The sequence below is a fragment of the Aotus nancymaae genome, unplaced genomic scaffold, assembly GCF_030222135.1.
Source record: "Aotus nancymaae isolate 86718 unplaced genomic scaffold, 86718_ANA_hifiasm-v0.15.2.pri h1tg000030l, whole genome shotgun sequence".
NCBI classification, from domain to species: Eukaryota; Metazoa; Chordata; class Mammalia; order Primates; family Aotidae; genus Aotus; species Aotus nancymaae.
In genome coordinates this window covers 24437199-24459737 of record NW_026988443.1, presented here as the reverse complement: position 1 = coordinate 24459737, position 22539 = coordinate 24437199, and the positions used below count along the sequence as shown (strand labels likewise).

The 22539-nt window shown below is 47.4% G+C and overlaps 1 protein-coding gene and 1 non-coding gene across 2 annotated transcripts; both read left to right on the top strand.

Annotated features, from left to right (window-relative positions):
• Positions 1-1518: 1518 nt before the first annotated feature.
• On the top strand, positions 1519-16571 carry NQO1 (NAD(P)H quinone dehydrogenase 1). Its single transcript, XM_064383247.1, has 6 exons — positions 1519-1806; positions 8911-9075; positions 9189-9319; positions 11569-11682; positions 14018-14119; positions 16127-16571. The coding sequence occupies exons 1-6, from the start codon at positions 1641-1643 to the stop codon at positions 16430-16432; spliced, it is 984 nt and encodes a 327-aa protein (XP_064239317.1). The 5' UTR covers positions 1519-1640; the 3' UTR covers positions 16433-16571.
• A 2535-nt stretch (positions 16572-19106) lies between these two features.
• LOC135277319 (small nucleolar RNA U13) lies at positions 19107-19210 on the top strand. Its single transcript, XR_010344936.1, has one exon. It is a non-coding gene; the product is annotated as a small nucleolar RNA U13 (small nucleolar RNA).
• Positions 19211-22539: the final 3329 nt, after the last annotated feature.

The following is a 22539-nucleotide window of genomic DNA, read 5'->3' as shown; positions in this document are numbered from 1 at the left end:
GCAGCAAATCACACTGCCATGTGTGTACCTATGCAACAATCTTGCATGTTCTTCACATGTACCCCAAAACCTAAAATGCAATAAATAAAATAAAATCTTTATATAAAGAAAAATAAATAAATAAATAATTATTTATCTTGTTGCTGAGTTTTCTGGTGCCTTTTTTTCCCCTAAGAGAACAGGGTCTTGCTATATTGCCCAGGCAGGGAACTCCTGGGCTCAGGCTATGCTCCCGCCTCTGCCTCCCTACGAGCTGGGATTACAGGTGTGCGCCACAGCGACAGGCTTTTTTTTTTTTAATTCTGGTGCCTTCTTAAATTTTGCACTGGAGGGACAATGGAAGGGTTCTGTGTGATCCTCATCACCCGCATCTGTCATTGTTCTGATGGTTAATTACCACTTTAAAGTTCTAGTTATTTTTCCTTCGCCTTTTGACAGTATGTCTCCCCTCTTCACTATAATTGTTACTTTATAGTTTTTTTTTTTTTTTTTTTTGGTTTTGGTTTTTTTTTTTGAGACAGTCTCACTCTGTCGCCCAGGCTGGAGTCCAGTGGCACAATCTCGGCTCACTGCTACCTCTGCCTCTCAGGTTCAAGCAATTCTCTTGCCTCAGCCTCCCAAGTAGCTGGGACTACAGGTGCACGCCACCACACCTGGTTAATTTTTGTATTTTTAGCAGAGACTAGGTTTCACCAGGTTGGCCAGGCTGGTCAGAAACTCCTGACCTCAATTGATTCCCCTGCCTCGGCCTCCCAAAGTGTTAGGATTACAGGCGTGGGCCACCAACTCCGGCCCAGATTTGCTCTGCTCCGTTCTGTACCTTTGTGTGAGATTTTGTGTAAAGCCAGTACACTTGGTTCTGTTTTGGCTATTTTTTAAATCTTCCCTGTAACTGCTATCTCCACACCAGCCTTGCTTTAGTTCATGGGGAAATAAAACCAATTAGTTTCCCAATTACCCGCTTTGAGGAGCAGGGGTGGTCCAGCGGCAGACACCCACAGAAGTACATTGTACGTGCCCCCAGGTGCAAAATATGAATCTTAAAAATAAGAAACAGGCCGGGTGCGGTGGCTCACACCTGTAATCCCAGCACTTTGGGAGGCCGAGGCGGGTGGATTACCTGAGTTCAGGAGTTCGAGACCAACCCCGTCTCAAAAAGAAAAGGAAGAAACAAACGCATTTCTACGGAGCAAGTCTCCTCAGTGCTGTCAGCCTTCCAAATCCAGTCACAGTGACTCAGCTGAATCTGACCCTGGGAAACCACAGTAACCTGCATCCGGCTGTTGCTGCCCGGTTTCTTGCCAAGGCCCGAAGGGCGTGGCCAGCCGATCCCTGAACTCCTTGGGAACAACTTCCTCCTTGTTTCCCCTTGCCCCTCAGGACATTGTGCACAGATGGGCCTGCCTAGCCCCTCCAGCCAGATTTTTGAGGTCTCTGTCACCCCCCCACCACAAACCCCCTCCCCCCACCCCCAGAGACTTTTCTTGACTTCCACCAGTTACTAGGGCGAGCGGGAGTGGAAGGGCCCCCTCCTTCATCCCCCAGGCTCCCTCCCTTCCTGGAACTGCAGCCTCTGCAGCCTCTGCCCAGCGCCCCAGGACCAGGCGTTGGGTACCACCCTGGTTGGCTGTCCAACTCAAATGGGCGGGGCAGCCGATATAAGAGAGAATGCGCCGCGCACTCAGGACTCCTGCACGGTTGCAGCCCCTGCCGCGCAGCCCCGAGAACCTACTCCCCGGCCAGGGTCGCCCCAGCAGCCACGAGCCCAGCCAATCAGTGCCCTGGACTGCATCGGAGCCATGGCCGGTGAGTGCCGCGAAGGGCGAAGTTCTTGCGTTTCTGGAGAGCTGGTGCGTGTGGAGGTGGTTGTAAGGGCTTAGCCCTGAGTTTTGTTCCTTGCCTCAAAATGCACAAAGGGAGAGATTAGGGTCCTGGGATGAGCCTTGATCGGACTCCGGGAGAGGGAGAGCTTCTGTTTGTATGAGGAGCCGCGGATACTCCCTCACTCCACCCCACGAACTCTAGTGGACATTTAGGAAGCAGACCTTGGAAGCCGACATTCCCTCCAAAACTGGGGTTAGTTCAGAAACTGACCGTCAGAGGCCAGATCAGGCTTGCGGTCACAGTCCATATCTCTTTTGGTCTATAGTATTTAAAACACTTTGAAATAAGTTGCTAACATTAAAATGGGTGATTTCACTTAAAAATGTGAATTCCCGGCTTCCGAAGAAAATGAGATCAGGCGATTGGTGGGCAGGAGTGGAGGAAATTGATACCTTTAGTTTGACGGAGACCAGAACCGGCTCCAGGCTGCCAGCCTCAGGTTTTATTTTGTTTTGTGTTTTTGAGATGGAGTTTCGCTCTGGTCGCCCAGGCTGGGGTGCAATGGTGAGATCTTGGCTCACTGCAACCTCGCCTTCTGGGTTCAAGTGATTCTCCCGCCTCAGCCTCCCGAGTAGCTGGGATTACAGGCGTGCACCACCACACCCAGCTAAGTTTGTATTTTCAGTAGAGACAGGGGTTTCACCATGTTGGTCAGCGTGGTCTCGAACCCCCTATCTCAGGTGATCCACCCACCTCGGCCTCCCAAAGCGTTGGGATTACAGGCTCAAGTCTCCGTGCCCGGCCTTGGGAGGTATTTTCCATTGAGGCCCTTGGATCAGGCAAACCTGATTGGGTAGCACTGGATCTGTTTCTGGTATTGGGTCCATTTCAGTGATAGAGCCTCCCCACTTGTCCATCAACCCTAGGGGAACTTAGAGGGTACCCCAACTCCACCTGAGGCATAAATAACCAGCTGAGACAACTGCAGGGACTGAGAGCTGTTTCCCAAATTTCACTCTGAGATTGGACAGTGCTAAGATTTAGAAAGCTGTTGCCTCAGCTGGGGCAGAATTCTGCCTTTTTGTAATTTCCTTCCCTGTCAACCTGGTCCTGCCTCTAAAAATGCACCTGTACCAGGGAGGCGGAGGTTGCAGTGAGTGGAGATCGTGCCACTGCACTCCAGCCTGGCCACAGTAGGACTCCATCTCAAAAAAAAAAAAAGAAAAAAAGCACCTGCACAGACAAGAAACCCATCTCGGTCAAAGTGAGTGGGGGAAGAGATTGCCCTTGCAGTTGACAAACTAAAATTGTCAGGATCTCTGAGAAAGGGAGGAACCTGGGGATTAGAAGCCCAGCATTAGTTGCTGGGGGAGACAGCAGGGAATAGATTCTGAGAGCTGAGAGGCTTCCTGCATACCCGTGGTGGCGGCTGTTTCCCTTGGATTTCATTCTTCAGCTGCCCTGAGGCACTGGCACCCTCTCCTCCAATACTAGGGCAGGAACTATCTCCTGACTTTTTTTTTTTGAGACAGAGTTTCGCTCTTGTTACCCAGGCTGGAGTGCAATGGCGCGATCTTGGCTCACTGCAACCTCCGTCTCCTGGGTTCAAGAAATTCTGCCTCAGCCTCCCGAGTAGCTGGGACTACAGGCGTGCACCACCATGCCCAGCTAATTGTATTTTTTAGTAGAGACACGGTTTCACCTTGTTGACCAGGATGGTCTCGATCTCTTGACCTCGTGATCCACCTGCCTTGGCCTCCCAAAGTGCTGGGATTATAGGCGTGAGCCACCGTGCCTGGCCCCCCTGACTTTTCAATCTTACAGAATGTTCTGTGTTTCTGTGTAGCTTAAACACAAAAAAGCGGGTGGTAATGAGGGAAAAGGGAAGACTTGGATCTTGTATAATTAGTTTTAGCTGTATACAGCTAACCAAATCTTGAGGTTAACTGAAACATCCAGGTTTTTTGTTTGCAACTAATAGACGAATCTGACTTGCACTTATATTCCCTGGAGGATTCAAGTGAGCCGAGAAGGCAGAAGGCGAATGCATGAACTGCTACTAAGTCTTGCCCTTATCATACTTCTTTTTTTCTTTTTGAGACAGGGTCTTGCTCTGTTGCCCAGGCTGGAGTGCAGTGGCATGATCTGGGCTCACGACAGTTTTGACCTCCTGGGCTCAAGTGATTGTCCCATCTTTGCCTCCTGAGTAGCTGGGACTACATGTGTGTGCCACCACACCCAGCTAATTTTTTTGGTCAGAGCAGAATAACTTGAAACCCAGATAATTAAAAAAAAATTTTTTCTGCTGGGCATGGTGGCTCATGCCTGTAATCCCAGCATTTTGGAGGCTGAAGCAGGAGAACTGCTTGAGGCCAAGAGTTCAACACCAAGATTCAGCTCAAATGGCAAGCTCCTCTCAGAACCCTTCCTAATGAGCCAGCCCTCCAGTCCTGATGTTTCCTTCTGAGATGGAGTCTCACTCTGTTGCCCAGGCTGGAGTGCAGTGGCATGATCTGGGCTCACTGCAATCTTTGCGTCCCAGGTTCAAGCCATTCTCATGCCTCAGCCTCCCCAGCAGCTAGGATTATAGGTGTACGCCACCACGCCCAGCTCATTTTTGTATTTTTAGTAGAGACGGGTTTTTACCATGTTGGCAAGGCTGGTCTCAAACTCCTGACCTCAAGTGATCCACCCCTCTTGGCCTCCCAAAGTGCTGGGATTACAGCTGTGAGCCACTGCGTGCGGCCCTCTGTTGAACTTTGCCCCTTACCTCTCCTAGCACACTAATGCCACGGTACCCTGAGGAGGTTATCTGTACATGCATCTGGGGCCTCTCAGGATAATGCTGTAACTCCTTCCAGGTCATGTTGTTCAGCTAGGTGGGTGGCAGGAAGGGAAAATGAACCTTCCAGGCCCAGAAAACTTCCTTTCTGTTAATTGCCTATTCACAACCATTTTTTTGTTTGTTTGTTTGAGACAGAGTCTTGCTCTGTTGCCCAGGCTGGAGTGCAGCAGTGCGATTTCAGCTCACTGCACCCTCCACCTCCCTGGTTCAAGTGATTCTCCTGCCTCAGCCTCCCAAGTAGCTGGGATTACAGGCCCTGCCACCATGCCTGGCTAATTTTTTTTCTGTTTTGTAGAGATGGGGTTTCACTGTGTTGAGCAGGCTGGTCTGGAACTCCTGACATTAGGTAATTTGCCCATCTTGGCCTCCCAAAGTGCTGAGAGGGCAGGCAGGAGCCACCGCGCCCGGCCCACAGCCTCTTCTGTCCATTACTCTTTCGAGTTGTTTTTGGGATCTGTGTTTCACAGGTGCTACACTTTGGTGGTTGTATTTGTTGCAAATGTTATTATTCCTGTTTGTGTGTTGCCTCACGTGCAAAATTTTAAAGTCACAGGCATGCCTATACCTATTAGAGTGTGAGCTCCTTCAAAGAGCTAGAGATGGATATCCTGACGCTCATCTTCTGAGAAGTGCCTTGACTGTTTACTACTTGTTAACATTGATGAGAAGTCAGTAGAATAAAAACTGTCAGAGCCGTGTTGAGTACACACTGATACAACTAATGGCAAGGTCAGTCACAAAGAAAACACATGTTAGAGCTTCATGTGCTCACTTGCCTCCCAAGCATGTTAAATCCGTGGGTTAATGAGGTAGGAATTTGTTGAGGCAGCCTTAGAACTTCCTTTCCCTTTTCCCAGGCTACCCAAAGGCGGCCAATCACTTCCAGCGCATTTAAATCATCCTCCAACACCTATTCCACTGAATTTTAGTTTCGAGAGTCCAAAACCCTAGGATGAAGTTTGGAAATCCCCTGGTGTGGCACGCTGGGCCCTCAAAGTTAGCCCAAGAGGCGCCTCCATTGCCAGCTGTGGTCAATAATAAAGGCAGGAAGAGAGCTTAAGCCTTCAACGTGCTTTTCTAGTTATTTTAGTTATTTTTAGTTATTCAGATAGATAGTGCAAAAAAGTCGCAGATGCCTTCTCTCCCAGCTCCACCCACTGTTCATTTTAGGGTATGAAGTAGCAGTGCACGTTATCAGGAGCAGCTGTGGGGGTTTATGCCCTTGCATGTTGTTACTTGTATTTCCCTCTTTCCCTCTCTCCCTCCACTCCCTCTCCCACCCCACCCCCATCTTTCTATTTTTTGAGGCAGTCTCACCTTCGCCCAGGCTGGAGTGCAGTGGCATGATCATGGCTCACTGCAACCTCCACCTCCCTTGCTCAAGTAATCCTTGCTCCTCAGCCTCCTGAGTAGCGGGGACTACAGGCACACACCACCACGCTAATTTTTTGTGTTGTTGTTGTTGAAATGGGGTTTCTCCATGTTGGCCAGGCTGGTCTCAAACTCCTGGGCTCAAGCAATCTGCCTGCCTTGGCCTCTCAAAGTGCTGGGATTATAGGTGTGAGCCACCACGCCCAGCCACTCTTCACATTTTCACATCATTCCAGTTTCACCACTTCATGACTACTCACTTGGGTGCCTCGGTTTTCTCATCCATAACATGAGGCTACTCACAGTATTGACCTCACAGGGTTTGTCTTAGTCTATTTCATGCTGCCATAACAGAATAACTGGAACTAGATAATTCATAAAAAAAGAGAAATTGATTTCTCACAGTTCTGGAAGCTGGGATGTCCAAGATCAAGGTGCTGGAAGGTATGGTTGTCTGGTGAGAGCTGCATTTGGAGGAATGCTGTGTCCTGACATGGACGGTGTGAGGTAGAAGGTGGAAGGCGGAAGGGCAGGTGAGCCCCGTGCTGGGTGAAGCTTCTTTTATGAGGCCCTTAATCCCGCTCACGAGGAAGGAGCCCTGCCTCGCTTAATTATCTCTCACAGGCCCCAGCTGTTAATTCTCTCACATTGGCAGCACCTGAATTTTCTGAGACAGGGTCTTACTCAGTCGCCCAGGCTGGAGTGCAATGGCATGATCTCGGCTCACTGTAACCTCCGCCTCCTGGGTTCAAGCGATTCTCCTGCCTCGGCCTCCCAAGTAGTTGGGACTACAGTCACCTGCCACCACGTCTGGCTAATTTTTGTATTTTTGTAGAGACAGGGTTTTACCATGTTGGCCAGGCTGGTCTTGAATTCCTGACCTCAGGTGATCTGCCCGCCTCGGCCTCCCAAAGTGCTGGGATTACAGGAGTGAGCCACCGCGCCCGGTCAACTCATTCTTGCTAACAGCAAAATATCCTGTAGTGTGGATATACCCATAATTTATTAAAATGTTACCCATAAATAGACAATCAGGTTATATCTAATTTTTGCCGGTGAAAAGCATGGTGTAATACACATCCTTGCTCTTATAGCCCAATGCTTTTAGTCTGTAGAACAGATTTCCCCAAATTGGAGAGGGAAATAAAAGATTTATGTTCTTTAAAGTTTTAAGAGATTCTGCCTGATTACTTTCCCTAAAGGTTGTGCCAATTCATATTCCCATCAGTAATGCACCAATTTTTCTGTTAGTACAATCTTCATAGCCCTCGATGTTATTTGTTTTACATTTCTTGGTGCCAATCTCATGGGTAAATACCTCGTTCTGATTTTGCTTTCCCTGACAGGCCACGCAGAGCATCTTTCTATTTGTTCGTTGCCATTCGCCTTTCCTGTTCTGCGAACAGTGTGTGCAGGTCCTTGACCCACTTTCCATTGCACCATCTGTTCTTTTCTAATTATTTGTGGGCACTCACTGGCAGTGTCACTAACTCTGTGATGAGATGTGCAGATTTCTTCTCCCAGCGGGTATCTTTTGACTTTGTTTATGGTGCTTATTGCTAAACAATTTTATTTTTTTTTGAGACGAAGTCTTGCTCTTGTCGCCCAGGCTGGAGTGCAGTGGCACAATCCTGGCTCACTGCAACCTCCACCTCCCAGGTTCAAGCAATTCTCCTGCCTCAGCCTCCAAGTAGCTGGAATTACAGGCGTGCACCACCATGCCTGGCTGATTTTTGTATTTTTAGTAGAGATGGGGTCACCATATTGGCCCGGATGGCCTCGATCTTTTTTTTTTTTTTTCCGAGATGGAGTTTCGCTCTTGGTACCCAGGCTGGAGTACAATGGCATGATTTCGGCTCACCGCAACCTCCGCCTCCTGGGTTCAAGTAATTCTCCTGCCTCAGCCTCCCAAGTAGCTGGGACTACAGGCGCACGCCACCATGTCCAGCTAATTTTTGTATTTTTAGTAGAGATGGGGTTTCACCATGTTGACCAGGATGGTCTCGATCTCTTGACCTCGTGATCCACCCGCCTCAGCCTCCCAGAGTGCTGGGATTATAGGCGTGAGCCACCGCGCCTGGCCAGTCTTGATCTTTTGACCTCGTGATCTGCCCACCTCAGCCTCCCAAAGTGCTGGGATTATAGGCATGAGCCACCATGCCCCGTCAAATTTTTTTTTTTATAATGGACTCTCTACCCTGAGGTTATACAAATTCTACTATTCCTTCTTTATTATTTAAATAGTTTCATTTAAAAAAATTTGATCTTTAATCTACTGGAAATTATGACTGCATGTGATGTGTTAATGGGGTAATTAAAACCAAAAACTTTTTTGATGACTACAATAAACACTCTAAAAACTGCACAGTTCATTTTTTAGAGACAGGTTCTCACTCTGTCACTCAGTGGTTCAATCATAGCTCACTGCAGCCTCGAACTCCCGGGCTCAAGCAGTCCTCCCACTTCAGCCTCCCCAGTACCTGGGATTACAGGCACGAGTCACCATGCCCAGCTAGTTTTTTGTATTTTTTTTGTAGAGATAGGGTTTTACCATGTTGCCCAGGCTGGTCTTGAACTCCTGACCTCAGGTGATCCGCTCACCTTGACCTCCCAAAGTGTTGGGATTACAGGCGTGAGACATGGCGCTCAGCCGTCAGCACCGTCTATTAAATCAGCCACTGATTTAAATGCTTCCTTTAATCTTTGGCACTTTTAAGGGGAAAATACATTTCTGGCAGCAGAGGATGGATTGCAATAACCTAATGTCTAACAAAGCTGCCCCTTCCTTTACAGACTGCAGCTCCCCTGTAGCTGAAGATTTGATGGTTGGTAATGGGTTTTCCCCGTGTGCTTTGTGTGTGTCTCGGTAGGCAGAAAAGCACTGGTCGTCCTGGCTCACTCAGAGAGGACATCCTTCAACTATGCCATGAAGGAGGCTGCCGCAGTGGCTTTGAAGAAGAAAGGATGGGAGGTGGCCGAGTCGGACCTCTACGCCATGAACTTCAATCCCATCATTTCCAGAAAGGACTTCACAGGTAGGAGCTCCTCCTCCCCTCTTTAATCAGTTCTTTGTGGATCTCCTTGCCTGTGGGTCCTCTGGCCCAGCCTTGGCCCCGCTGGCCCCAGCCTCTCTTTTTCTTCTCTGCAGGTAAACTGAAGGACCCTGAGAACTTTCAGTATGCTGCTGAATCTACTCTGGCTTATAAAGAAGGCCGTCTGAGCCCGGATATTGTGGCTGAACAAAAGAAGCTGGAAGCCGCAGACCTTGTGATATTCCAGGTATGAGGGGACATCAGAAGGGGTGTCAGGGACACTTGCCTGCTTGTTGTCCTACACCTGTCACCTGATTAGCTATGGGATCTTAGAACAGTCACCCATTTGACTGCATTCTTTACAAATAAGGGTGATTACTTTAAAGGTGCAGTATTACACGGATTTCACAGATATTGGGAATCCGGTTGTATTACTGTTACATATAGAAATGCAGCTGCAACGGCCGGGCGTGGTGGCTCAAGCCTGTAATCCCAGCACTTTGGGAGGCCGAGGCGGGTGGATCACGAGGTCAAGAGATCGAGACCATCCTGGTCAACATGGTAAAACCCCGTCTCTACTAATACAAAAAATTAGCTGGGCATGGTGGCGTGTGCCTGTAATCCCAGCTACTCAGGAGGCTGAGGCAGGAGAATTGCCTGAACCCAGGAGGTGGAGGTTGCGGTGAGCCGAGATCGCGCCATTGCACTCCAGCCTGAGTAACAAGAGCGAAACTCCGTCTCAAAAAAAAAAAAAAGAAATGCAGCTGCAGAGATGACGTACGACCCTTGAACTGGCTTTCTCCCACATACCTCATCTCCCCTTCAGTTAGAGATTCCTGGAGGACTCTCAACATTTGCTGTTTTCCTCCTTTCTCCATAAGAATCCCACATACTTTGTAGAATGATGCATGAGACGTTGACTTCCCTGCCATCATAGCCTGCCAGCTGAAGGGGGCTTTGAAACCCTGCTGAATGTGTTTCTGCAGCAATCCATGGCCTTTCTTCTTCGGGAAGCTGCCTTACCGTTTAGCAGACAATGCTGGGATTGTGTGGGCATCTCGTCAATGATCTTTCCCATAAATGTGACCGTACTCAATGACTTTGCTTTTGCCAATTCCAGCCAGTCTTTTGATATTGAACATAGAGTGTATATGATCTGGAATCCACGAGGAGGGTGGTACGGGCTGTGGCTTTTTCTTACTGTTGTTCTTATTCAATCAGCTACAAAGCATCCAATCCTTGAGATCCTTTCTTCTACCCGCGGGCCTGTTGTTATGAGTCACATGAATCTTCAAAGCCACATGCCACTAGCCAGTACCCCAAAGGATGCCTTTAACAAAGAATTTTTTTAAAAAATTGGACACAAGTTCTCACGGTCAGTCAGGCTGGAGTGCAGCGGCGTGATCTCCGCCCTCTGCTGCCTCAACCTCCTGGGCTCAAGTTATCCTCCCACCTCAGTCTCCTGAATAGCTGGGACTATCGGTGCACACCACCATGCCCTGCTAATTTTTTTTTATTTTTTGTACAGATGGGGTCCCACCATGCTGCCCAGGCTGGTCTCAAACTCTTGGGCTCAAGTGATCCGCCTGCCTCAGCCTCCCAAAGTGCTGGGATTATAGGCGAGTGCCTGTCATGTCTTTATATCGTGAATCGAGGATAAGAACTCCTGGGATAGTCCTTACTCTGCTTTTATTAGAATAAGAGGTCAGACAAGACTTTCTCATGGAAAGTCCCTGATAAACCTTAGTCACACTAATTATTATTTATTATTATTTTTATTTTTGAAATTTTATTTATTTATTTAATTTTTGAGGCAGAGTCTTGCTCTGTTGCCCAGGCTGGAGAGCAATGGTGTGATCTGGGCTCACTGCAACCTTTGCCTCCTGGATTCAAGCGATTCTCCTGTCTGAGACCCCCAAGTAGCTGGGACTCAGGCACATGCCACCACACTCAGCTAATTTTTGTATTTTTAGTGGAGACGGGGTTTCGCCATGTTGGCCAGGCTGGTCTCAAACTCCTGACCTCAGGTGATCTCCCTGCCTCAGCCTCCCAAAGTGCTGGGATCACAGGCGTGAGCCACTGTGCCCAGCCAACAGTCACATTGTTGATACCACACCTACTAAAGCAAACTCTTGGGAAAATACTGATTGAGGCATCACACCCTGAGGCAAACCTTGTTTGTAATCCTTGCTATTTAGACTTTGCTGCCAAGTGTGACTTCATACAAACAAATTTCATATAAACAAGTCATCTGTGTATGTGGCTTTGCTTGCGGCCCACTTGATATTTGCATTTTCAGGCCCAAAGAAGACTGTCAAGTTGGCTGACCAAGGACAATAATGATCTCTTTCCTTAAAGTGCTAACACTTCCAGGAGGAATGGGAAAGGCTGAGGGGCTCCCCTCATTGCCATCATGGACAGCAGCTCAGCACCCCGGCTGCCTTCCGGGCTGGGGGAGCCTCTGGTCTGACCTCAATGGTGTCTTCTGTCCCGCAGTTCCCCCTGCAGTGGTTTGGAGTCCCTGCCATTCTGAAAGGCTGGTTTGAGCGAGTGTTCGTAGGAGAGTTTGCTTACACATATGCTGCCATGTACGACAAAGGACCCTTCCGGGTAGGTGGACAGTTTGGAATGCTCTGACAGTGGCTTCTGGGTGGAGTCTGTCCTGATGCAGGGTTTTTTTTTTTTTTTTTTTTTTTTGAGACAGAGTCTTGCTCCGTCGCCGGGAGTCAGGTTGGAATGCAATGGCGAGACCTCAGCTCAGTGCAACCTCCGCCTCCCAGGTTCAAGCAATTCTCCTGCATCAGCCTCCCGAGTAGCTGGGACTACAGGCGCATGCCACCATGCCCAGCTAATTTTTGTATTTTTAGTAGAGACGGGGTTTCACCATGTTGTCTAGGATGGTCTCAATCTCTTGACCTCGTGATCCGCCCGCCTCGGCCTCCCAAAGTGCTGGGATTACAGGCATGAGCTATCATGCCCTGCCCTGATGCAGGGTTTTGAGCACAATTAAATCCTAAGCTGAGGCTCTGGGCCCTTTGGGAGAGATGCATGATCAAGTTTTTACAGATGGAATGACATGATGTTTGGGATTTGTTTTAAAATGCTCCAGAGGCTGGGCGTGGTGGCTCACACCTGTAATCTCAGCAATTTGGGAGGCCGAGGCAGGCAGATCACTTGAGGTCAGCCTGGCTAACATGTCAAAACCCAGTCTGTACTAAAAATACAAAAATTAGCTGGGCATGGTGGTGGGCGCCTATAATCCCAGCTACTCGGGAGGCTAAGGCAGGAGAATTGCTTGAAACCCAGAAGGCAGAGGTTACAGTGAGCTGAGATTGCACCACTGCACTCAGCCTGGGCAACAGAATGATACTCTCTCTTAAAAAATAAAAGGCCAGGTGCGGTGGCTTACGCCTGTAATCCCAGCACTTTGGGAGGCTGAGTCGGGCAGATCATCTGAGGTTAGGAGTTTGAGACCAGCCTGGCCAACATGGTGAAAACCCATCTCTACTAAAAATATAAAAATTAGGCCAGGTGTGGTGGCTCACGCCTGTAATCCTAGCTCTTTGGGAGGCCGAAGCAGGTGGATCATGAGGTCAGGAGATGGAGACAGTCCTGGCTAACAGGCTACTAAAAATACAAAAAATTTGCTGGGCGTGGTGGCACGTGCCTGAAATCCCAGCTTGAACTTGAGGGGCGGAGGTTGCGGTGAGCTGAGATCACACCACTGCACTCCAGCCTGAGGAACAGAGCAACATTCTGTCTCAAAAAAGAAAAGAAAATAGCCGGGCATGGTGGTGGGCGCCTGTAATCACAACTACTTGGGAGGCTGAGGCAGGAGAATCGCTTGAACCAGGAGGCAGGTTGCAGTGAGCTGAGATCACGCCACTGCACTCCAGTCTGGGTGGCAGAGCCAGACTTCGTCTCAGAAAAAAAAAAAAAACAAATGAAAAAAGAAAATAAAATGCTCCAGAGAAAAAGGGGGTCACAGGTCAAGCTAAAACTAGAATGGCAAAATACTGAGATTGAGATGAGTGGTGTAGATGCAGCACTATTTCCTCACTTATGTGAGTGAAAAATTCCCATAATCAAAACAAAAGAAGGCCTGTCTTATTTATTATTATTATTTTTTTAAGATGGGGTTTCACCATGATGGCCAGGCTGGTTTTGAACTCCTGACCTCAGGTGATCCACCCACCTCAGCCTCCCAAAGTGCTAGAATTACAAGCGTGAGCCACCGCGCCCGGCTAGGCCTCTCTTATTTTTTGGAGACCCAAATCCTGCACAGGGAACACCTTGAGACCTTCCAGATGAAAGAGCTTGGCCGGATGCAGTGGCTCACGCCTGTAATCCCAGCACTTTGGGAGGCTGAGGCAGGCAGATCACGAGGTCAAGAGATCGAGACCATCCTGGCCCACAAATTAGCTGGGTGTGGTGTTGCACCTGTCCTGTCGTCCCAGCTACTCAGGAGGCTGAGGCAGGAGAACTGCTTGAACCCAGGAGGTGGAGATTGCTGTGAGCCGAGATTGCGCCACTGCACTCTAGCCTGGCGCCTGGCACCAAATCAAGACTCTGTCTCAAAAAAAAAAAAAAAAAAAAGAGCTTATCCTACGCCATGCCTACCACGTGGGAGGATGGATAAGAACCATCAATCACTCCATCTAGGCAGCCAGCAGCCAGCACTCATTTTGGATGTGGTGACAGCCTTGCCCTGAGCCACACGTGGGGTTTGGAATCCTTGGTTTGCCCCAGGCCGCCTGTCTGTAGACCGTCTAGGCTAGTACTTCTGCAGAGTCATACTGTGTAGCTCCGAGGAGCCAAAGTATGAAGTAATATAAACAGCAAATAGGAGGGACTTGTGTGTTCTTTTCCCTGGAGCTGTTTCATTAACTTCTTGTCACCAAGGGGATGTGAGGGGAATGAAGTGTGTTGTTTTTTTCTTTTGCAGAGTAAGAAGGCCGTGCTTTCCATCACCACCGGTGGCAGCGGCTCCATGTACTCTCTGCAAGGGGTCCACGGGGACATGAATATCATTCTCTGGCCAATTCAGGTACCTCATTTTTTTTTCTTTTCTTTTTTTTTTTTTTTTTCTTTGAGATGGAGTCGCTCTGTTGCCCAGGCTGGAGTGCAATGGCGCGATCTCGGCTCACCGCAACCTCCGCCTCCTGGGTTCAGGCAATTCTCCTGCCTCAGCCTCCTGAGTAGCTGGGATTACAGGCACGTGCCACCGTGCCCAGCTAATTTTCCGTATCTTTAGTAGAGTCGGGGTTTCACCATGTTGACCAGGATGGTCTCGATCTCCTGACCTCGTGATCCACCCGCCTCGGCCTCCCAAAGTGCTGGGATTACAGGCGTGAGCCACAGCGCCCGGCTTTTTTTTTTTTTTCTTTGAGGTGGAGTCGCTCTGTTGCCCAGGCTGGAGTACAGTGGTACCATCTTAGCTCACTGCCACCTCCACCTGCTCGGTTAAAGCAATTCTCCTGCGTCAGCCTACCAAGTAGCAGCGATTACAGGGACCTGTCACCATGCTCGGCTAATTTTTGTATTTTTAGTAGAGACAGGGTTTCACCACGTTGGCCAGGCTGGTCTCAACTCCTGATCTCAAATGATCCTCTCGCCTCAGCCTCCCAAAGTGCTGGGATTACAGGGGCAAGCCACTGCGCCCAGCCAGGTACCTCATTTTCAATGAACCTTCAGGGGAATTCATTAATTGAGCCTTCTATGGGGTTCAAAGCATCAAGATAGCAGCTGAAAACAGATCTTGAGTTGTGAAGATGGAAGCATCATCATGATTCAGAACTACGGGAGCTTCTTTTAGCAGCTTGCCTGCCTTCCTGGGTGCCTACGCATGTAGAAAACACCCACGTGTGTGCATGTGAAAACAGCATTCTCTCCCAGCCAAGGACAAGTGCGGATTTCTACCCTCGATTTGTACAGCCGTGGGCCCTGGTCTCGCCAGATGACTGACATCTCTCTCCAGCCTTCCTGTCCTTCTCCAAGTTGCTGATACAGTCCCATAGACTATTAGAGCCCAGGACAATTTAAGAAATGATTTATTAGGAGGCTGAGTCAGAAGGATTGCTTGAGCCCAGGAGTTTGAGACTAGCCTGGGCAACATAGTGAAACCTAGTCTCTAAAAAAAAAAAAAAAAAAAAATTAGCTGGGTGTAATGGCACACACCTGTGTTCCCAGCTACTTGGGAGGCTGAGAGACCCAGGAGTTCGAGGCTGCAGTGAGCTATGATCACACCACTGCATTCCAGCCTGGGATACAGGGCAAGACCCTGTTTCAAAGAAAACAGAAATGATTTAGTCCAGCTTGTTTAGACATGGATAAAACTGAAGCCTGGGGTGGGCTTATTGGTGTCACCAGACCCTCAGGATAATTTCTGTAAAGAGGGTGGTTCGAGAGAAGAGCCCATGAGTGTCCATGTATGAAAATCATTTATCAAGACTCATCTGGGCCTGTAATCCCTGCACTTTGGGAGACCAGCCTGGCCAGCATGGTGAAACTCTGTCTCTACTGAAGTTACAAAAATTAGCTGGGCATGGTGGCACATGCCTGTAGTCCCAGCTACTCAGGAGGCTGAGGCATGAGAATAGCCTGAACCTGGGTGGTGCAAGCTGCAGTGAGCCGAGATCATGCCACAGCACTCCAGCCTGTAAGTGAGACTCTGTCTCAAAAAAAAAAAAAAGCAAGACTCATCTGGTTATATGGCAAGGCAGAGAAATGCACACACATGCGTTGGCAAGAGTCACCTGCCAAGAAACTGAGACTCCCTAAAGTAATAGAACTTCCAGCCTTCTTGGCAAAGGATTCAGGTTGGCACAGTTTCAAGGGTTTATGCATTTAAAGAAGAGTACAGCTGAAAAGGCTAAAGTTGGTAACAGCTAGGTAGAGGGTAGGACAGAGACAGTGGCTCCGAAATGATTCGCTAGGATGCCTGAGGCCTCCCTATCAGAGTGTCTTACTGGGCAGCCCAGACCAGCTTCTGTTGTTTAAAGTACAATTGCATGGAATTCGTTGACTTACCTCTCTGTGCTTTCTGTATCCCCAGAGTGGCATTCTGCATTTCTGTGGCTTCCAAGTCTTAGAACCTCAACTGACATACAGCATTGGGCACACTCCAGCAGACACCCGAATTCAGATCCTGGAAGGATGGAAGAAACGCCTGGAGAATATTTGGGACGAGACACCACTGTATTTTGCTCCAAGCAGCCTCTTTGATCTAAACTTCCAGGCAGGATTCTTAATGAAAAAAGAGGTGCAGGATGAGGAGAAAAATAAGAAATTTGGCCTTTCTGTGGGCCATCACTTGGGCAAGTCCATCCCAGCTGACAACCAGATCAAAGCCAGAAAATAAGATTCATAAGACTGGATTTCCTCATAACATGTTATCAGATCTGGGTATCTTTCCAAGCTTCCCTGACTCACTTTAGGTTTTAAGATTTGAGGTTTTTTTTTTTTCCACAAGGAATAAATAGGAGAGGGAATCGACTGTATTCATGCATTTTTGGATCATTTTATTACTGAATGTCACTGATTGTTATGATTACTATCATGGCATATAACCAAAATCCGACTGGGCTCAAGAGGCCACTTAGGGAAAGATGTAGAAAGAAGCTTCAAAATGTTCTTTAAAGGCATCTACACAATTTAATTCTCTTTTTAGGGCTAAAGTTTTAGGGCAAAGTCTGGCTAGGTATCATTCAACACTCCAATGTTCTATTTCTATTCATCACCTCTCTGGAGTTCATGGCAGAAGGGAATTGCTCAGAGAAAGAAAAGACTGAATCTGTCTGCCCTAAGGGACTTAACTTGTTTGGCAGTTAGTAATCTAACGCTTGTTTATGATATTCTTGCTTTCAATTACAATGCAGTGACTAATATGCCTAACATGAATCTCACTCTTCAACTTCCATTGTTTGTATACAGTACATATAGATACCTTGAAAAGAAGAACTAATCAATCTCTTCTTTACTGCAATCTTCTACCTTTTTTATTAAATAAATAAATAAATATATATATATTTGTAACAGTCTTGCTCTGTCGCCCAGCTGGAGTGCAGTGGCGTGATCTTGGCTCACCGCAACCTCTGCCTCCCAGGTTCCAGCGATTCTCCTACCTCAGCCTCCCTAGAAGCTGGGATTACAGGGGCCTACCACCACACCTGGCTAATTTTTGTATTTTTAGTAGATTCAGGGTTTCACCATATTGGCCAGGCTGGTCTCGAACTCCTGATCTCAGGTGATCCGCCTGCCTCAGCCTCCCAAAGTGCTGGGATTATAGGCATGAGCCACCGCACCTGGCCCTCGCAATCTTCTACTTTAAGGTTTGCAGAGATAAACCCATAAATCCACAATGCACATCTGCAATGTGAATTCAAGAAAGGAAATAGTACCTTTAATACTTAAAAACAGCCTTCCACAAAAAGTACTTCATTTCTGATCTATTCAAACTTTCGGAAGGTTATTTTCTGTATCATTGCTAAACTGATGACTTATGCTAAACTGATGGGGTCCAGTCCCAGGACTTTTGGGGCACAATTGTAAACCTAGAGTTTTATCAATTTTGGTGAACAATTTTGGCATAATAGTCAATTTCTACTTCTGGAAGTCATCTCGTCCCGCTGTTGGTATTATACCATTCAAGGAGAATATGATAAAACACTGCCCTCTTGTGGTCTGTTGAAAGAAGAGATGAGAAATGATGAGAAGCTTGCCTGAAAAATGGGAGACAGCCTCTTGCCAAGAAAACAAAGCCACTGGGCCGAGCCAGAGAACCTCCTTTACCAGATGCTGACTGGCATTGGTTGTTTTTTCTCTCGACAGTATCCACAATAGCTGACGGCTGAGTGTTTCAGTTTGAAAATATTTTCTGTTGCCTTCATCTTCACTGCAATTTTGAGTAAATTTCAAAAAGATCCAAATTAAATAAAATTCATTTCTACAAAACAGACCCACACTCATTGGTATCGGTGAAGCTAATGATAGTGGAATCTAGTGGGAGACACATCAGAGGATTCAATCATAAACCGCGGCTGGAACCCCCTAGGTGATGTGGCCTGACAGCTTATCCCGAAGGGCTGCTTCCTACTAAATGGCAATGGAACAACATATTCGGTCCTCTCAGGGAATTTAAAAAAGAGCCAGGAAAGAGAGTGGTATAGAAATTAAGAAAAACAGGTCGGGCACAATGGCTCACACCTGTGATCCCAGCACTTTGGGAGGCCAATGCAGGCGGATCAACTGAGGTCAGGAGTTCGAGACCAGCCTGGCCAACATGGCGAAACCCCCTCTCTACTAAAAATACAAAAATTAGCTGGGCATGGTGGCGTGGACCTGTAATCCCAGCTACTCAAGAGGTTGAGGCAGGAGAATTGCTTGAACCTGGGAGGTGGAGGTTGCAGTGAGCTGAGATTGTGCCACTGCACTCCAGCCTAGGTGATGACTGAGACTCTGTCTCAAAAAAAAAAAAAAGATGTCTATTAGGACAGCCAGGTGAGGCTGACAAGTAGGCAGTTGGATAGGAAGAACCTAGAGTTCGGTCAGGCACGGTGGCTCACGCCTGTAATCCCAGTACTTTGGGAGGCTGAGGCGGGCGGATCATGAGGTCAAGAGATCAAGACCATCCTGGCCAACATAGTGAAACCCCGTCTCTACTAAAAATACAAAAATTAGCTGGGTGTGGTGGCGCGTGTCTGTAGTCCCAGCTACTCAGGAGGCTGAGGCAGGAGAATTGTTTGAACTCAGGAGGTGGAGGCTGCAGTGAGCTGAGATTGCGGCACTGCACTCCAGCCTGGCGCCTGGCGATGGAGCAAGACTCTGTCTCAAAAAAAAAAAAAGAAAGGAAGAACCTAGAGTTAAGGCAGAAGTTATGGCTGGAGATGCACATCTGAGTCTTCAACAGATGGTATTTAAAGCAATGAGATTGGCTGGATCAAACTCATTGGGTTTTGAGAGAAGAGATTTGATGATTGACCTCTGGGGCTCAACAATGTTAGGAGGTGAAGATGAGAGTGAAAAGCAGTGGTCAGATCCTTTTGTAGTTCCTAAATGTGATGATTGAGTGTTCACATGCATGGGTGAAATATGCCACCCTTGAATCTTGTTATGACATCAGTACATTTCCCATCTGACATGAAAAAAAAAAAAAAAAGAAAATGTTCAGGGACACAGCAAGGCTGAAGAGCTGAGTGTGGTGTCCTGAAAGCCAAGCGAAGCAAGTGTTTGAAGGACAGAATGATCAGGTGAGTCAAATACTGCTGACAAGCCAAGCAAGATGAGGCCTGGGAACTGACCACTGGGCTTGGCCATGTGGAATCCATTTGTTGGTGATATTGACAAGTGCCATTTCAGTAGCGTGGTGTGATGAGAGCCTGATTTGAATGGGTTTAAGGGAGAATGGAAGAAGAGGAAGTAGAAATAGTGTGGAGGAGGATGTGTGATCAAAGAAGAATTTTTTAAAAGAGACCAGAGACATTACAACAAATTTATATGCCAATGGAAATGACTCAAAGGAAGAGTTTTGATGCTGACGACAAAGGGACATCTTTGATAAAGCTAAAATGCTATGATTTGTATACTTATCCCCTCCAAAACTGAAGTTGAAATTTAATCCCCAATCTGGCAGAATTGAGAAGTGGGGCCTTTTAACAGGTGACTGAGGGCTAGCATGGTGGCTCACATCTGTAATCCCAGCACTTTGGGAGGCTGAGGCGGATGGATCACTTGAAGCCAAGACTTCAAGACCAGCCTGGGCAACATGGTGAAACTCCATCTCTACAAAAAATGCAAAACTTAGCTGGGTGTAGTGGGGGTGTGCCTGTAGTCCCAGCTACTCAGGGTAGGGGCTGAGGTGGGAGGATTGCTTGAGCCTGGAAGAGGCTGCAGTGAGCTGTGATTGTGCCACTGCACTCCCACCTGGGTGATGGAGCAAACCATCTCAAAAAAAAAAAAAATCATGAGGGAAGGCTCTGTGCTCATGAATAGATTAACTCACTACACATGGATTAATAAGTTATCTATCATAGGAGGGCAACTGGTAGCTTTAAAACAGGAAGAGAGACCTGAGTCCTCTGCATGCTCAGCCCCTTTGCCGTGATAGCTTGCAGCACAGTGGGATTCTTGAAAGCCCTCACCAGCAGGAAGGCTCTCACCAGATGCAGCCCCTCCACCTGGACTTCTCAGCCTCCATAGCTGTTAAAATTTTTTTTTTTTTTTTAAAGATGGGGTTTCACCATGATGGCCAGGCTGGTCTTGAGCTCCTAACCTCAGGTGATCCACCCACCTCGGCCTCCCAAAGTGCTAGGAATTACAGGCATGAGCCACTATGCCCGGCCAAAAAAATTATTTTCTTTATAAATTGCCCAGCTTCAGGTATTCTGTTATAAGCAACAGAAAACAGACTAATACACACAAGGACGTGAGAAGTAGTAGACAAGAGCTAGAAGAGCAGAGGAGCAACAGGACTAGTAATACTAGCACAAGGTAACACTTAGGACGCACTTACTGGTGCCAGGAACTAGGTAATTTTACATCGACTAACTTGCTTAACTCAACAACTCTACAAGGAAGGTTCTATTGTTTCCACTTTACGGCAAAGGAAATTGAGGAATGGAGGTTACATTGTAGGCAAACTCAACAGCCCATGCTTTCAAACACCATATTGCCTCAGTAGAAGCAGAGAGATGGCACCATGAAATAGAGCGTGAGAGTAGCAACCAATACCTCTTTTTCTGACAAAGTATAGCTATTTTTTGATTTCTAGAGTCCCTACTGTGTTCTCAGCAGGAATAAGTGATATTTTAGTTCTCTTCTAGAATTTGTTTAACAGAGTAAGGCTCTTTTTTTTTTTTTTTTTTGAGACGGAGTTTCGCTCTTATTACCCAGGCTGGAGTGCAATGGCGTGATCTTGGCTCACCGCAACCTCCGCCTCCTGGGTTCAGGCAATTCTCCTGCCTCAGCCTCCTGAGTAGCTGGGATTACAGGCACGCACCACCATGCCCAGCTAATTTTTTGTATTTGTAGTAGAGACGGGGTTTCACCATGTTGACCAGGATGGTCTCGATCTCTTGACCTCGTGATCCACCCGCCTCGGCCTCCCAAAGTGCTGGGATTACAAGCGTGAGCCACCGCGCCCAGCCCAGAGTAAGGCTCTTACCAGCTTGGAGTAGAACAAGACAATTACCTCCCTTATTCTGGACACTGTACTTCAATTATGTAACCTGAGACTGCATCAGATTTTCTGGCAGCCCCATCCTATTGTAGTCCCATCTTCAGATCAGTATTTTGCCCACATAAGCTGTTTTTTTTGAGCCAAAGTATATAATTTGATATTGATACTTACTACATTTGGTTTTTGCTCATTTTCAGTGCCACTGAAGTCAATAAATACCAAAAGACAACTTTCATTCTTCTTTCCCTTTTAGACAAGGTCTGCTGTCCAGGCTGGATGGAGTGCAGTGGCATGATGATAGCTCACTGCAGCCTCAAACTCCTGGACGTAAGCGATCCTCTCAGCCTCCTGAGTAGCTGGGACTTCTAATTATTTTACGTTTTGTAGATATGAGGTCTCACTTTGTTGCCCAGGCTGGTCTTGAACTCCTGGGCTCAAGTGGTCCTCCTGTCTCGGCCTCCCAAAGTGTTGCAATTACAGGCATGAGCCACCATGCTTGGCAAGGCAACAAGTAAATACAATGTATTTATAACAGCAGCATTTAAGAAAAAAATTACACACACATGCACACACACACACACACACACGGCCTCTTAAGTAACAACTCATTTAGAAGTATACATTTGGATGTGTTAAGAAGTGTCACTCCTTCACAGAATCAAGATACTGTCTTTATTTGATAAGGTGTAAGTATACTGTCTAAAGCAATGTCTCTTAAGATTCAGTTAGATGCCATATTCATGATATCCATGTATTTGTATTAGCATTTATTATTTTTTCATTTAATATTTTTCTTCCTCTTTCATTTACACTTAAAAAAAAAATAGAGACAGGGTCTTGCTATGTTCCTCAGGCTGGTCTCTAACTCCAGGTCTCAAGTGATCCTCTTGTCTTAGCCTCCTGAGTAGCTGGGATTACAGAGGCATGAGCCATCGAACTTGGTGATTTAATATTTTTCTTTAATTTGACTCACTTTTGCCCCACTCTGGTGGTAGGTAAACACATTATATATATATTTTAAGACGAAGTCTCGCCCTGTCACCCAGTCTGGAGTGCAATGGCACGATCTCGGCTCACTGCAACATCCACCTCCAAGGTTCAAACGATTCTCCTGCCTCAGCCTCCTGAGTAGCTGGGATTATAGGCACTAGCCACCACTCCCAGCTATTTTTTGTATTTTTAGTAGAGACAGGGTTTCACCATGTTGGCCAGGCTGCTCTCAAACTCCTGACCTTGTGATCCGCTCGCCTTGGCCTCCGAAAGTGCTAGGATTACAGGCGTGAGCCACTGCG